Source organism: Salvelinus sp. IW2-2015, linkage group LG4q.1:29 (genome assembly GCF_002910315.2).
Source record: "Salvelinus sp. IW2-2015 linkage group LG4q.1:29, ASM291031v2, whole genome shotgun sequence".
Taxonomy (NCBI): Eukaryota; Metazoa; Chordata; class Actinopteri; order Salmoniformes; family Salmonidae; genus Salvelinus; species Salvelinus sp. IW2-2015.
This window is the reverse complement of record NC_036842.1, coordinates 23,754,394-23,770,280: the sequence shown is the minus strand read 5'-3', so window position 1 is coordinate 23,770,280 and position 15,887 is coordinate 23,754,394. Positions and strand designations below refer to the sequence as shown.

Below are 15,887 nucleotides of genomic sequence, written 5' to 3'. Positions count from 1 at the left end.
CAATCTTTACCAGTGACATACCACTGAAAGCCAGTGTGTCTATGTATGCGGATGACTCAACACTATACACATCAGCTACTAAAGCGAGTGACAAAGAGTTGCAGTTAGTTTTAGAATGGGTGGCAAGAAATAAGTTAGTCTTAATTATTTCAAAAACTTAGTATTGTATTTGGGACAAATCATTCACTAAATTCTAAACCTCAACTAATCTTGTAATGAATAATGTGGAAGTGGAGCAATTTGAGGTGACTAAACTGCTTGCAGTAACCCTGGGTTGTAAACTGTCATAGTCAAAACATGTTGATGCAACACTAGCTAATATGGGGATAAGTCTGTCAATAATAAAGCACTGCTCTGCCTTCTTAACAACACTTACAAGGTCCTACAAGCACCTAGTTTTGTTGCACCCGGACTACTGTTCAGGTGCCACAAAGAGGGACTTAGGAAAATTACAATTGGCTCAGAACAGGGCAGCACAGCTGGCCCTTAAATGTACATGGAGAGCTAACATTAATAAGATGCATGTCAAACTCTCTTGGCTCAAAGTAGAGGAGAGATTGACTTCATCACTACTTGTTTTTGTAAGAAGTATTGACATGCTGAATGCACCGAGCTGTGTTCTAGTAGTTTAAAACAGACAGCTCGGTGCATTCAGCATGTCAATAGCATGTCAGGACACCCATGCATACCCCACAAGACATGCCACAAGAGGTCTCTTCACAATCCCAAATTCCAGAGTAGACTATGGGAGGCGCACAGTGCTACATAGAGTCATGGAACCCTATTCCACATCAGGTAACTGATCCAAGCAGTAGAATCAGATTTTAAAAAACATTTAAAAAATATACCTTATGGAACAGCGGGGACTGTGAATAGACACACACTCAGGCACAGACACATGATAACTCATTCCCTCTATACACACGTGCACATGGATTTTGTATTGTGTGGTAGTGGCCTGTAGTGGCCTGAGGGCACACACACTTGTCAATAGGGGGGCGCTGTTTTCACTTTGGAAAAAATCGTGCCCAAATTAATCTTTATAGAGTCACAAACCCGGATCCGGGATCCCCCCCATCAAAAAAGCTGACTAGCATAGCCTAGCCTAAAGCTACAGGGATATCATATAATCAAATGTTCATGAAATCACAAGTCCAAGACACCAAATGAAAGATACAGACTCTTTGAATCCAGCCATCATTTCCGATTTTTTTTATGTTTTACAGGAAGACAAAATATGTATTTCTATTAGCTAACCACCATAGCAAAAGACAACTTTTTTTTGTCCACCATTTTTTTACTCCATCAGTAGCTATCACTAATTCGACTAAATAAAGAAATATATATATGCCACTAACCAAGAAAACAACTTCATAAGATGACAGTCTGATAACATATTTATGGTATAGCATATGTTTTTTTGAAAAATGTGCATATTTCAGGTATAAATCACAGTCCTACATTGCAGCTGCAATCAGAAATAGCGTTGGAAGCAGCCGGAATAATTACAGAGACCGACGTCAATTACCAAAATACTCATCCTAAAACATTTCTGAAAAATACACAGCATACAGCAAATGAAAGCCAACATCTTGTGAATCCAGCCATCATTTCTGATTTTTAAAATGTTTTACAGGAAGACACAATATGTAAATCTATTAGCTAACCACGTTAGCAAGACACCACTTTTTTTTACTCCACCATTTTTTACTCCATCAGTAGCTATCACTAATTCGACTAAATAAAGATTATATTATAGCCACTAACCAAGAACAAACTTCATAAGATGACAGTCTGATAACATATTTATGGGTATAGCATATGTTTTTTTAGAAAAATTTGCATTTTTCAGGTATAAATCACAGTTCTACATTGCAGCCACCATCACAACTCTCACCAAAGGCACTAGAATAACTACAGAGAGCAACGTGTATTACCTAATTACTCATCTTAAAACATTTCTGAAAAATACACACGTACAGCAATTGAAAAACACAGATCTTGTGAATCCAGACAATATTTCAGATTTTCTAAGTGTTTTACAGCGAAAACACAATATATCGATATTTAGCATACCACATGAGCTAACATCACACCAGCATTAAATCAAGGCAAGGGGGCGATAACGTTATCGCCACCAAAATATATTAATTTTTTCACTAACCTTCTCAGAATTCTTCAGATGACAGTCCTGTAACATCATATTACACAATGCATATAGAGTTTGTTCGAAAATGTGCATATTTAGCCACAAAAATCGTGGTTATACAATGAGAAAAGTAGCTAAACTGGGCAGAAAATGTCGGGCGCATCTTGGGAGTGACTTAGTCTAATCATTAAATAATCATAAACTTGACTAAAAAATACAGCGTGGACAGCATTTGAAAGACAAATTAGTTCTTAATGCAATCGCAATACATTTTTTAAAATTAACCTTACTGCGCAATACAAGTTGCGCCAAAGCGAAGCTACCCCCCAAAAAATGGCAGCTTATGCGTTTAACATTTTTCAACAGAACAACGATTTATCAGCATAAATAGTTCTTACTATTAGCTGAGCTTCCATCAGAATCTTGGGCAATGTGTCCTTTCTCCGTCTAATCGTCTTTTTGTCGAAAGATGTCCTCTTGTCCTGTCGAAATGGCCACTAACGTTCGGCATGTACAGGAAAGTGTCCAACTCTTGAAAGTGCGTCACAAAGAAATGCCAGAAAATCGCAATAAACTGATATAAACTGAAATAATTTGGTTCAAAATAACAAGATTATGATGTCTTTAAAGCTTATATCGAATAAAAACATGACCGGAATTATCTAAGGAGCTAAAACCAGAGCTTCCACAACGATACGCAAAGCTCCTCTTTGCCCCGAGCGAAGATCCAAAAGAATGGCCACCTGATTCCAATCAATGTATAACCTTTGGGAACTACGCAGAGAGTCCATTTCAAGTCTCCCTATTCGCTGACACCCAGGGGAAGGCGTATGCAGTGCATCTCAACCAAAAGAGGACAGGCAAATTAATACACAGGTCTCAGAACAGCCAGTACAATTCTGAATTCTGACATACACCCACAGACAAATTCAAACGGTTTTAGAAACTAGAGAGTGTTTTCTATCCAATAGTAATAATAATATGCATATTGTACGAGCAAGAATTGAGTACGAGGCAGTTTAATTTGAGGACGAATTTGGACTATGTCGAATGCACCCCCCTAGTGGCAAGAAGTTTTAAACTGCCTCGTACTCTATTCTAGATCGTACAATATGCATATTATTATTACTATTGGATAAAAAACACTCAAGTTTCTAAAACTGTTTGAATTATCTGTAAGTAAAACAGAACTCATTTTGCAGCAAACTTCCATATAGGAAGTGAAAAATCTGAAAACGATGCTCTGTTCCAGGGCCTGCGTATTCAATTGCCTAATATTTATCGATATGCATGCACTTCATACGCCTTCCACTAGATGTCAACAGGCAGTGGAAGGTGGAATGGGGTGTCTAGCTTGATCTGAGGCCGAACAAGAGCTTTTGGAGTGACAGGTCTGGAAATTTCTTGTCTTCTCTGGTGCGCGAAGTACGTCGACATTGGCTTCTGAAAAGCGTTCGGTATATACACGGTGGTTATCTCCGGCTCTGTTTTTATTTGATACATATTAGAAAAACATAAAGTAGTTTTTTCAACCGAGTTCATCAGTTTATTCAACGTTTATTGGGACTTTTGGAGTTTTCCGTTCTTTGCGTCGAGAGAAACTGGGAACGTCATCAACATTGGCTAGCATTGTTGCACGATTAGACAGGAGAAAGGACATTCTAAACCAAACAACGATTTATCCTCGACCTAGGACTCCTTGTACAAGATTCTGATGGAAGCTCAACAAAAGTAAGAACAATTTATGATGTTATTTCGTATTTCTGTGGAAAATGTTGATCCCTATTCTCTTGCCGTTTTGGCGGGCGCTGTCTCGCAATAACGCAAGCTGTTTGTTATGGTAAAGTTATTTTAAAAATCTAACATTGGCGGTTGCAATAAGAACCAGTGTATCTTTCATTTGCCATACAACAAGTATTTTTATGTAAAGTTTATGATGAGTTCTTTGGTCAGATTAGGTGAGTGTCCAAAATAGCTCCGGACATTCTGGTGAATCGATGCTACATATTCACAATGTATAACCACGGTTTGCAGCTCTAAATATGCACATTTTCGAACAAAACATAAGTGTATTGTATAAAGTGATGTTATAAGACTGTCATCTGATGAAGTTGGTCAAGGTTAGTGATTCATTTTATATCTTTTGCTGGTTTTTGCGAATGCTATCTATGTGGTGAATAAATGCGGTTGTGTGTTTGGCTATTGTGGTAAGCTAATATAATTCTATATTGTGTTTTCGCTGCAAAACACTTAAAAAATCTGAAATATTGGCTCGATTCACAAGATGTTTGTCTTTCATTTGCTGTACACCATGTATTTTTCATAAATGTTTTATGATGAGTATTTAAGTATTTCACGTTGCTCTCTAATTATTCTGGCTGCTTTGGTGATATTTTTGATGGTAGCTGCAATGTAAAACTATGATTTATACCTCAAATATGCACATTTCGAACAAAACATAAATTTATTGTATAACATGTTATAAGACTGTCATCTGATGAAGTTGTTTCTTGGTTAGTGACTAATTATATCTATATTTGGTCGGTTTTGTGAAAGCTACCTATGCGGTAGAAATATGGTGAAAATATGTGGTTGAGTCTTTGGCTATTGTGGTTAGCTAATAGAAATACATATTGTGTTTTCGCTGTAAAACATTTTAAAAATCGGAAATGATGGCTGGATTCACAAGATGTTTATTTTTCATTTGCTGTATTGGACTTGTGATTTCATGATATTTATATGCTATTATTTACTTGTGGCGCTATGCTAGGCTATGCTAGTCAGCTTTTACTGATGAGGATGCTCCCGGATCCGGGATGGGTGTTAAGTAGAGGTTATTAATGTGTTGTGAAAATCATTATGAATGTCATGTAATATTTTTAATTTAGTTAACTGCCTTAATGTTGTGGGACCCCAGGATGAGTACCTGCTGCCTTGGCAGGAACTAATGGGGATCCTTAATAAATACAAATACAAAACTCACAAATGTAGAAGCACAATATACATACATATAAGAAGATATCCTGAACAAAGGCATGATGTTCATATGGACTCACTCTTATCTGCCAATGTCTTTCTCCTCAGGTAAAGTGACAGCCTTCTCTAATCTAGATGAAGAAATTGACTTCCTTCAATCAGTCATTGCCAAACAGGAAGTGTCTGAGGTCAAACAATCAAAACAATCAGGTGAGCCTACATTCCGTATGCATTTCTCTGAATTGTATTACGTTTCAGTTACTTTTCCATAGATGCGTGTCGCTATATATAAAACGTTATCTACACCACAATAATAACAATGTCTCTGTCTCTCTCTTCCGCTCTCTTATTCGCTCTCTCTCCCAGACACCCCCTCCAAGGCAGTTCCTATGACTCAGACAAAGTCTCCCAGACAGAGAGGCAAGGCCCAACCTTCTGCGGAGCAGCCCACTACCGCCCACCCCTCTACCCGGACCCCGCAGCCTGACCCTGGGGCTCTGGAGAGGGTGGGACCGGGGGGACCTGGAGGCCCCATAGCCATCCCATACCCCTCCAAGGACAGTCTCCTTGTCAGTAAGTGTCTTTATTAGTTGAAAGTAGTGACACATTTGTGGCGTGAGACCAGGCCAGCTCTACTAAGTGCACTTAGGGTTGTTGTCCTGTTGGAAGGTGAACCTTCGCACCAGTCTGAGGTCCTGAGCGCTCTGGAGCAGGTTTTCATCAAGAATCTCTCTGTACTTTGCTACGTTCATCTTTCCCTCGATCCTGACTAGTCTCCCATTCCTTGCCGCTGAAAAACATCCCCACAGCATGATGCTGCCACCACCATGCTTCACCGTAGGGATGGTATTGGCTAGGTGATAAGTGTTGCCTGGTTTTCTCCAGATGTGACGCTTGGCATTCAGTCCAAAGAATTCAATCTTGGTTTCATTAGACCAGAGAATCTTGTTTCTCATGGTCTGAGAGTCCTTTAGGTGCCTTTTGGCAAACTCCAAGCGGGCTGTCATGGGCCGTCACTGAGGAGTGGCTTCCGTCTGGCCACTCTAAAGGCCTGATTGGTGGAGTGCTGCAGAGATGGTTGTCCTTCTGGAAGGTTCTCCCATCTCCACAGAGGAACTCTGGAGCTTTGTCAGAGTGACCATCGGGTTCTTGGTCACCTTCCTGACCAAGGTCCTTCTCCCCCGATTGCTCAGTCTGGCTGGGCGGCCAGCTCTAGGAAGAGTCTTGGCGGTTCGAAACTTCTTGATTGGATGATGGAGGCCACTGTGTTCTTGGGGACCTTCAATGCTGCAGAAATGTTTTGGTACCCTTCCCCAGATCTGTGCCTCGACACAATCCTGTCTCGGAGCTCTACGGACAATTCCTTCCTCATGGCATGGTTTTTGCTCTGACATGCACTGTCAACTGTGGGACCTTATATACAGTGGGGCAAAAAAGTATTTAGTCAGCCACCAATTGTGCAAGTTCTCCCACTTAAAAATATAAGAGAGGCCTGTAATTTTCATCATAGGTACATTTCAACTATGACAGACAAAATGAGAAACAAAAATCCAGAAAATCACATTGTAGGATTTTTTATGAATTTATTTTCCAAATTATGGTGGAAAATAAGTATTTGGTCAATAACAAAAGTTTATCTCAATACTTTGTTATATACCCTTTGTTGGCAATGACAGAGGTCAAACGTTTTCTGTAAGTCTTCACAAGGTTTTCACACACTGTTGCTGGTATTTTGGCCCATTCCTCCATGCAGATCTCCTCTAGAGCAGTGATGTTTTGGGGCTGTTGCTGGGCAACACGACTTTCAACTCCCTCCAAAGATTTTCTATGGGGTTGAGATCTGGAGACTGGCTAGGCCACTCCAGGACCTTGAAATGCTTCTTACGAAGCCACTCCTTCGTTGCCCGGGCGGTGTGTTTGGATCATTGTCATGCTGAAAGACCCAGCCACGTTTCATCTTCAATGCCCTTGCTGATGGAAGGAGGTTTTCACTCAAAATCTCACGATACATGGCCCCATTCATTCTGTCCTTTACACGGATCAGTCGTCCTGGTCCCTTTGCAGAAAAACAGCCCCAAAGCATGATGTTTCCACCCCATGCTTCACAGTAGGTATGGTGTTCTTTGGATGCAACTCAGCATTCTTTGTCCTCCAAACACAACGAGTTGAGTTTTTACCAAAAAGTTATATTTTGGTTTCATCTGACCATATGACATTCTCCCAGTCTTCTTCTTGATCATCCAAATGCTCTCTAGCAAACCTCAGACGTGCCTGACATGTACTGGCTTAAGCAGGGGGACACGTCTGGCACTGCAGGATTTGAGTCCCTGGCGGCGTAGGTGTTACTGATGGTAGGCTTTGTTACTTTTGTCCCAGCTCTCTGCAGGTCATTCACTAGGTCCCCCCGTGTGGTTCTGGGATTTTTTCTCACCGTTCTTGTGATCATTTTGACCCCACGGGGTGAGATCTTTTGTGGAGCCCCAGATCGAGGGAGATTATCAGTGGTCTTGTATGTCTTCCATTTCCTAATAATTGCTCCCACAGTTGATTTCTTCAAACCAAGCTGCTTACCTATTGCAGATTCAGTCTTCCCAGCCTGGTGCAGGTCTACAATTTTGTTTCTGGTGTCCTTTGACAGCTCTTTGGTCTTGGCCATAGTGGAGTTTGGAGTGTGACTGTTTGAGGTTGTGGACAGGTGTATTTTATACTGATAACAAGTTCAAACAGTGCCATTAATACAGGGAACGAGTGGAGGACAGAGGAGCCTCTTAAAGAAGAAGTTACAGGTCTGTGAGAGCCAGAAATCTTGCTTGTTTGTAGGTGACCAAATACTTATTTTCCACCATAATTTGCAAATAAATTCATTAAAAAGCCTACAATGTGATTTTCTGGATTTTTTTTCTTCTCATTTTGTCTGTCATAGTTGAAGTACCTATGATGAAAATTACAGCCTCTCCATCTTTTTAAGTGGGAAACTTGCACAAGGTGGCTGACTAAATACTTTTTTGCCCCACTGTAGACAGGTGTGTGTGCCTTTCCAAATCATGTCCAATCAATTGAATTTACCACAGATGGACTCCAATTCAAATTTGAGAAACATCTCAAGGATGATCAATGGAAACAGGATGCACCTGAGCTCAATTTCGAGTCTCATAGCAAAGAGTCTGAATACTTATGTAAATAAGGTATTTCAGTTTTTTTTTTTTTTAACAAATGTGCAAACATTTCTAAACCTGTTTTTGCTTTGCCATTATGGGGTATTGTGTGTAGATAAGGGGAAAAAATAAGTAAGTATTTTTTTAGTAAGGCTGTAACGTTACAAAATGTGGAAAAAGTGAAGGGGTCTGAGTACTTTCTGAAGGGAATAGATTTGAAAGTGGTTAGATTTCATCTGCAGTCACACACAATTTCATAATTTCTCCTCCTTTTATGGGTATCTTGTCTTCACTCTATCCCCTTCTCTGTTTGTTTCGACCTCTGCAGTTATGATCTCTGTGTGTATCATCTTTGGCACTGTGGCCCTGATCTTGGCTACAGTTTGCTGGGTAAGGTAAGACATCAGACAGTAACAATATCAATATGTTATTATTTAATTTGACAACTAAGATGTGCTAGACTCCCTTCTATTGTTTTACTGTCAAGTGTTGTTTTTGTTAGAGCATGTTAAATCATTTTCCAACACATTTTTATAAAGGATCAATTTAAGCACTGCACTGTTATGATGCATCCCAAATTGCACCACTTTGGACCAGGATCCATAAAGCTTTGGTCAAAGTAGTGCACTATATAGGGAATATTGCGCTATTGGGATGTGTCCATAATGCAGATGTTTTAAAAAATATATTTTGCCTACTGTTCCTGCTCCAGTCTCCCTAGTCTCTAATGGCTCAGAATAATGTTGCACCCTTCAGGTTGCAGAAGGAATCACGTCTGGCCCAGAAGGTAGATTACCCTGCATTTGGAAGCAATGGAAATGGAACAGCCAACAGGACTTCAGTAAGTGCATTGTTCCGCATGGGGCACAATACATCCACCTCAGCTAAATACATTAGGAGTCTATTCCATATTACCCAGACCCAGATTAGACCCTTTTCTCTTTGGTCCTCTGTTGTTTCCACAATCAAGATGACATCAGAGTAAACTCATCAGACCAGCTCCTTGAATGGCCAACTCTTGAAGTTTGCAATTGTGTCCAAAAACAAAGTTTTGCTCAAAACATATTTGTGTACCCATAAGTGTGTGTACATTACTGTATTTATACAGGGGATATTGTTTTTCAACAGGAAACGTTCAAAAATGGCTGAAGTTTGTCTTTAAGCTTAGTCCTGGACGAAGAAGCACTTTGAATATAAGATCCCTATTTTGAACATGCATTTTAGACCAGGATTAGCCTTAATCTATGTCCGGGATACCGGCCCTATATGTGTGTAAATAAGCGACTAGACTATTTTTTGTATGATTAATTTCCTTCTGTCAATGTGATTTGACCACAGGATGTCTGTGACGTAAGCATCCAATTTTCAGGCTTTGCCTCTTCTCTGCTTTTCCTCTCCGCTGAGGGTGGTTTTCATTGGTCTCTCCTCTGCTTCTCGCTTTTCTCCTCAGTCGGGGGATAAGAAGTTGGCCCAGAGTGCTCAGATGTACCACTACCAGCATCAGAAACAGCAGATGCTCTCCATGGAAAAGTGAGCTCTACTCCTCCTCCTGCCCCTTTTGGTCTCGCGTCCTTTCTCTCTCTCTACCTGTCCGACAATTCAGTTTCATTCAAATATGAATACACACACACATATTCATCTTGGTGGATTCTGTTGTTTTTCAGACATAAATCGGAGACGAAAGTCACTGACTCAGAAGTCACATCAGATGAGGAAGAAGTGGGCGGAGACTTCACTGTGTACGAGTGCCCTGGCCTTGCACCGGTGGGTGTACTAGGACACACACACACACATGCACTCGCACTCAGACATGCACACACACACACACACACACACACTCAGGCACAAACACATAATATATTCACACAAATTCTGTCCTTGTTTTACACACTATTCATATTGATGATGACTGTGTTTGTTTGGCTTTTAACAACAGTTTTTATTTCATTGCAGACTGGAGAGATGGAAGTGAAAAATCCTTTGTTTGACGACTCTACCCTATACTACCAAGGGAATCCCAAGGGACTTCCATAGGTTTTAATGCATGCTGGCACACACAGACACCACCCACACACACACACACACACACACACACACACACACACACATTCACAAACACACACACACACACAGAAACATACACCCAATTAAAACATAATACAAACCTACACACACACAGACAATTTCTTGTACTCTGGAAAAGACCACCTTAACTCTCCAATCAGGCTGCTCTCTCAAAACTGGACAGGTTTATACAGATGTCGGATCTTAATTTGACGCATTTCGTTGCAGAAGGAAAATTATCTGCAGCAGGAGGAATTGAATGTCTATTTAATATTGAGAATCAATACCAGGGAGCAGCTGGAAGCAGTGTTTTGTAGGCTATACAATAATTTAGACTGTAGGTCCACTGATTAATTGTTGTATTATATGTTCAAGGCAAACAATAAGCAAAATAAATTGGTGGTTATCGCAGTGCCTGTGTGGTCCAGTGGGTACAGCCGCTGACAACGGTAAACATATGCTAGAGTAGGCATGGGTTTGAATCTGGTCCACTAATGTCCTTTGAGAAACGAGTACATTTCTAGTTAATCTCTGTGGGCTGTACTTTTACTCTTACTCAAGTAATTTCTGAAGGAAGTAACTTATTTTTTACTCCATTACATTTTACCAAATTATTTTAGTTACATAGATTTATATTATAAAATTGTCGCTGTCGGATTACATTTTTTACATGACACGATACTGTACGTCTGTATGAACGTTTCACAACCACTTGACCACTGAAATGTATTCAAAATAGGTTGTCATCAAACTCTTAAGTCCATTGGCTCTCAAAGTTGTCCATCAAACCCAGTTTTATCTCCACCACGGCTCTCGAAGGGAAGCGCACGTTTTCATATTTTTGTTCTTGGGTTCTTAGCCAGACTCGATCAGAGGTAAGTTGCACTTTAATTACCTTCTGCCTTTGTAATATTATATATTTATGAAGTAATATAAGTAATTTCTAATATATTATTCTGTTGTTGAAATTGTGTTTTGAGGACAAGTGCAAATCAAATGGCTAAGTAGCTAGCTAGCTAACTAGCTAGCTTTGGCTGACCCAGAATGTGACAGAAAAAGTTTAATCTCATGTTTTTAGCTCCCCATATGACCTCTGGTGGACATTCCTGCAGTCAGCACACTCCCTCAACTTGAGACATCTGTGGCATTGTGTTGTGTGACACAACTGCGCATTTTAGTGGCCTTTTATTGTCCCCAGCACAAGGTGCACCTGTGTAATGAGCATGCTGTTTAATCAGCTTGTTGGTAAAGACACACCTGTCAGGTGGATGGATTATTTTGGTAAAGGAGAAATTATCACTAACAGGGATGTAAATACATTTTTGCAAAAAAATGTAGATTAATACCTTTTTTGTACGTCCGAAAAATTTCTGGGATCTTTTATTTCAGCTCATGAAACATGAGACCAACAGTTTACATGTTGCGTTCATATTTTCGTTCAGTATAGCTTCACATTAGGTTGCCATTACAAGCTGTCTAAGCTAGATGCAGTGTCAACGATGTAGCTAGCTAACATTAGCAAGATCAACAGGTCAGTCCACCGCAGCATCCTCCCACACATTTTTCTCCTTGTGTTTATGTGTGTCATTCTGTTTTTATGAAAATGCCTACATGCACCTCTTTCGTACAGTCAGTGTATCATCTCAGTAAGCTTTTTGTGCCCTATAGAAACAATATAGATTGTCTTTTTATTTATAGCTTGTAGCGGCAGAACCGAGGCGGTAGGAGAATGAGCCAGCCCAAAAAATAAAATACTCTTGAAAGTGGAAAGGACAAGTTCGGAAGGGATGGAGTATAAATCCGGTTTTGTCTAGAAGGGATAAAGCTTTTGTCAAAAATATACATTTTTCGTAACAGGTTGAGGAGTAAGTTAAGATTAGTAAAAGTGTTAGGATTAGCTAAAATGCAACAATAAAAATATTTTGACATCAATTTAAATCAATAATAAAATGTGTCTGATTTGCATACTAGTAACACAATTTGATAGAGACATTTCAGTATTGATTGTTTTACTGTTGTAACACCTGAGTGAAAAATTGAACATCACACTTGGTGTAAATATTTTTGTATGCATTATCACATGTACTTGAAATGATATTGTGAAAGACATTTTCATTAATGCTATTGAAATTGTACAATTATTCCAATGTCTCGAGTACCACATACCTTTTTATGAAATTGTGCACATTGCTAAATATTAAGTCAACATTGCATGACCCTAATTGAAACTATACAGCCTACCGACTTTGTTTGATGTTAGTCTTCATTGGAGAGTACCTGTGCTGGGGGACGTCTGCAAGATGGTGCTGGCAGGCTTTAATTATAAATTAATGTTTTCTGACCGGATACTTTTTTACTCATACATGAGTAGTTTCTCAAAGGCACATTTTACTTTGTAATTCATTCATCTAAGTAACAGTACTTATGCTTAAATACAGATTTTCAGTACTCTACCCACCTCTGCAAATTATACATAGCCTAACTAAAAAAACATGGGTGAGCATACACACTGGAGGAAAGTTTATCGTTCTAGAGTAGGCCTACATCTGTCAATCAATTGATGCTCCAAATCAGCTCATCAAGTTAGCCAGGGAAACACAAACAGTAGATTATTGGTTTTTACATATTTTATTAAGTGACTATTGATTGGCTAACGGCTAGCCTACAAAATGTAGCCTATAGAAATATAATCAAATAACAAGGGGCCTACTGCAACCATCGATGGCACTAGATTATCGCCAACTAAAGCCTTGTTCACACTGCAGGCCTTAATGCGCAAATCAGTTTGGGTTATCAAATCTGTTTTGGGCTACTGACTGTCCAGACAGCAAGCTAAAAATGACCAAATCGGATTGTGTGTTCAGACAGCAGTCATTTGCTGACAAGGCTACGCTAGTTGTCATAGTAACGACAGGTGTGTGAGTAGTAGTGTAGGCTGATTGGTGGTGCTTGTGCTTCCTATCACTCAGACGTTATGTAGCAAGCTAAGGTGACAACAATGCCTGCCATGGATGTGTCCCAGTTGCTTTGAATGTTTAAAATCATTAGGGTAAGAACACTTTTAAACCCTCAAAGGACAAGACGATCCAACTTTCAAAATGAGTCCTTTTTGGCTAGCCACAGCAGTCAACTAGCTAGCTAGGTAGCTGTTTAGCTTTCTAGCATATTCACTAGTTTGTTTGTTTGTAAACAATGAACAAGCTAGGTAGCTACCACATGTTCTTGTCAAACTGTCAACAGAGTAGCTAGCAAGCCACAATATATGCCAAATAACAGTCTAAAAACCACTTGAGGGCAAATAAATCAGACTTGACAGTTCAGACACAAGTCACATGGCCAGGAAGGTGGTTTGAAATGTGGATTGAAATATCAGACAGCAGGGAAAATAACAGATCGAATTGAAAGTGCAAATAAATAGGATTTGAGTCATTTCAAACTGCCAATGTGAACACGGCTATAGGTCTCGTTAAACTATCAATATGCGCTAAATTTACCCACACAGCTGATCTCAATTCCAACCATTATTGGTCACATCTAAAGACCCCCAAAAAGATGATGGCAGTGTTACCTTAGTCCGAGATCTGTATATAATGATGAGATGCTCATGTCTCCGCCCTAACAATGGGAGTCGTCCCAGAGGCAGACGACAAGCTTAGGTCTGCATATTAAGCCCATAGAAACGCTTTGGGCTTATTTTTGTGAGAGTGAGCCCTCTCACTTCACCTCTTCCTCTCTGCCTTAGTCCTGCTTTCAACCAAAGTCTTTCAAAATGGTAAAAAAAAAGGTAAAATAAAAAATAAAATACACTTGTATGTCGTACCCTAGTGGAGATCAATAACTATCTTGTGTTATTAAGCTATATAAAACGAAAGTTGTTGATGTATATGGTTGAATTTCAGATACATTTTTGTACATTTGAATGTTGCAGTGATAGGACCTAGGCCTAAAGCGTTTGAGCGAGCGGGAGAGAATGTTTGTTTAAGATAGCGAGCTCTGATCCCAATAACTCGACTGCCCACGAATGGAGAGAGAAATAACTGCTCATTTTTAGCCAATCACAAGGCTCATTTGAATCATTACTGAATCAGGAAAAAATTCCTCAACAAAAGAGTGATCAAGTTAAGATCCAACATCTGTAGAAGAATAAATTATTTTTTTAAAGAAAATTAAGAGGGATGTTGATTGACAGATTAACTCTGGATCACTCACAGCCATTGTGGACTTCTATGGGAACTACAGCCATGTGTAAAACTCAATGTATGTTCCAAATGGCACCCTACACCCTATATAGTGCACTACTTTTGACCAGAGCCCTATGTGTCCTGGTCAAAAGTAGTGCACTATATAGCCCCTTTTGTGTCAACTGGATATTATTACTCCCCCTCTTAGAATCAATGTTTCCTTTGCTTGCCTTTGTAAAGCTCATTATTTTGTGCAGTGATCTCCCAAAGCCTCTGTTTGAATGTTACAATGAGCTAACATGTATAGATTGCATACAGAACACAGAGATGTGCAGTTTTTATAATATAATATATAAAAACAGTCCCTTATTGTATTTGTCATGGATAGCTAGTAGCTAAACCCAGTACATATAAAGGGGTTTTCATGAAATGTGCTTGTTATTGGGTTAAGGAGCGAGAGGAACACAAGGGGACACTGTCATGAAATACTGTGATATAATCTTTAAAGTACTATTTTATGCTCACAAATGGTGTAATTCTGACATGTTTGACTTTGATTCAGTCTCATATGTGTAAGGATCCTGTAACTGAAGGAGACTACTACTTCCGGCGCCGATAGAGATGGCAGCCTCGCTTCGCGTTCCTTGGAAAATATGCAGTATTTTGTTTTTTTACGTGTTATTTCTTACATCGGTACCCCGGGTAATCTTAGGTTTCATTACATACAGTCGGGAGGAACTACTGAATATACGATTAACGTCAACTCACCATCGTTCCTACCAGGAATATGACTTTCCCGAAACGGATCCAGTGTATTGCCTTCCACACAATACAATGGATCAGATCCCAGCCGGCGACCCTGGGCGACGCCGAAAAAGGGGAAAACGTGGCGGTCTCGTGGTCAGGCGTCGGAGACGGGCACATCGGTCGCACTCCCTAGCATACTACTCGCCATGTCAGTCTTTGACAATAGGTTGATGAAATCCGAGCACGGGTAGCATTCCAGAGAGACAATCAGGGATTGCAACGTGCTCTGCTTCACGAAAGACAATGGCTAACTCAAGGGAGCGTAACGGAGTCGGTGCAGCCAGCTGGTTTCTCATGCATCGCCCGACAGAAACAAACATCTTTCCGGTAAGAAGAGGGGGGGGGGTATGCCTTATGATTAACGAGAAGTGGTGTGACCATCATAATAACACACAAGAACTCAAGTCGTTCTGTTCACTGATCTAGAACTCCTCACAATCAAATGTCGACCGCATTATCTACCAAGGGAATTCTCGTCAATCATAATCACAGCCGTATACATTCCCCCCCAAGCAGACACATCGATGGCCCTGAACGAACTTTATCGACTCTTTG

General features: G+C 40.0%; 1 protein-coding gene across 1 annotated transcript in view; it reads left to right on the top strand.

The window, feature by feature from the left end:
* The window catches only part of LOC111961697 (neural proliferation differentiation and control protein 1), a 41,390-nt gene extending 30,635 nt beyond the window's left edge, over positions 1–10,755 (top strand). Inside the window, exons 3-9 of the mRNA XM_023984158.2 lie at positions 5,234–5,335; positions 5,492–5,698; positions 8,609–8,675; positions 9,037–9,121; positions 9,731–9,810; positions 9,945–10,044; positions 10,234–10,755. Of these exons, the coding sequence (XP_023839926.1) occupies positions 5,234–5,335; positions 5,492–5,698; positions 8,609–8,675; positions 9,037–9,121; positions 9,731–9,810; positions 9,945–10,044; positions 10,234–10,314 (722 nt within the window). The 3' untranslated portion in view covers positions 10,315–10,755. The remainder of the gene's footprint in view (positions 1–5,233; positions 5,336–5,491; positions 5,699–8,608; positions 8,676–9,036; positions 9,122–9,730; positions 9,811–9,944; positions 10,045–10,233) is intronic.
* The last annotated feature ends 5,132 nt before the right edge of the window (positions 10,756–15,887 follow it).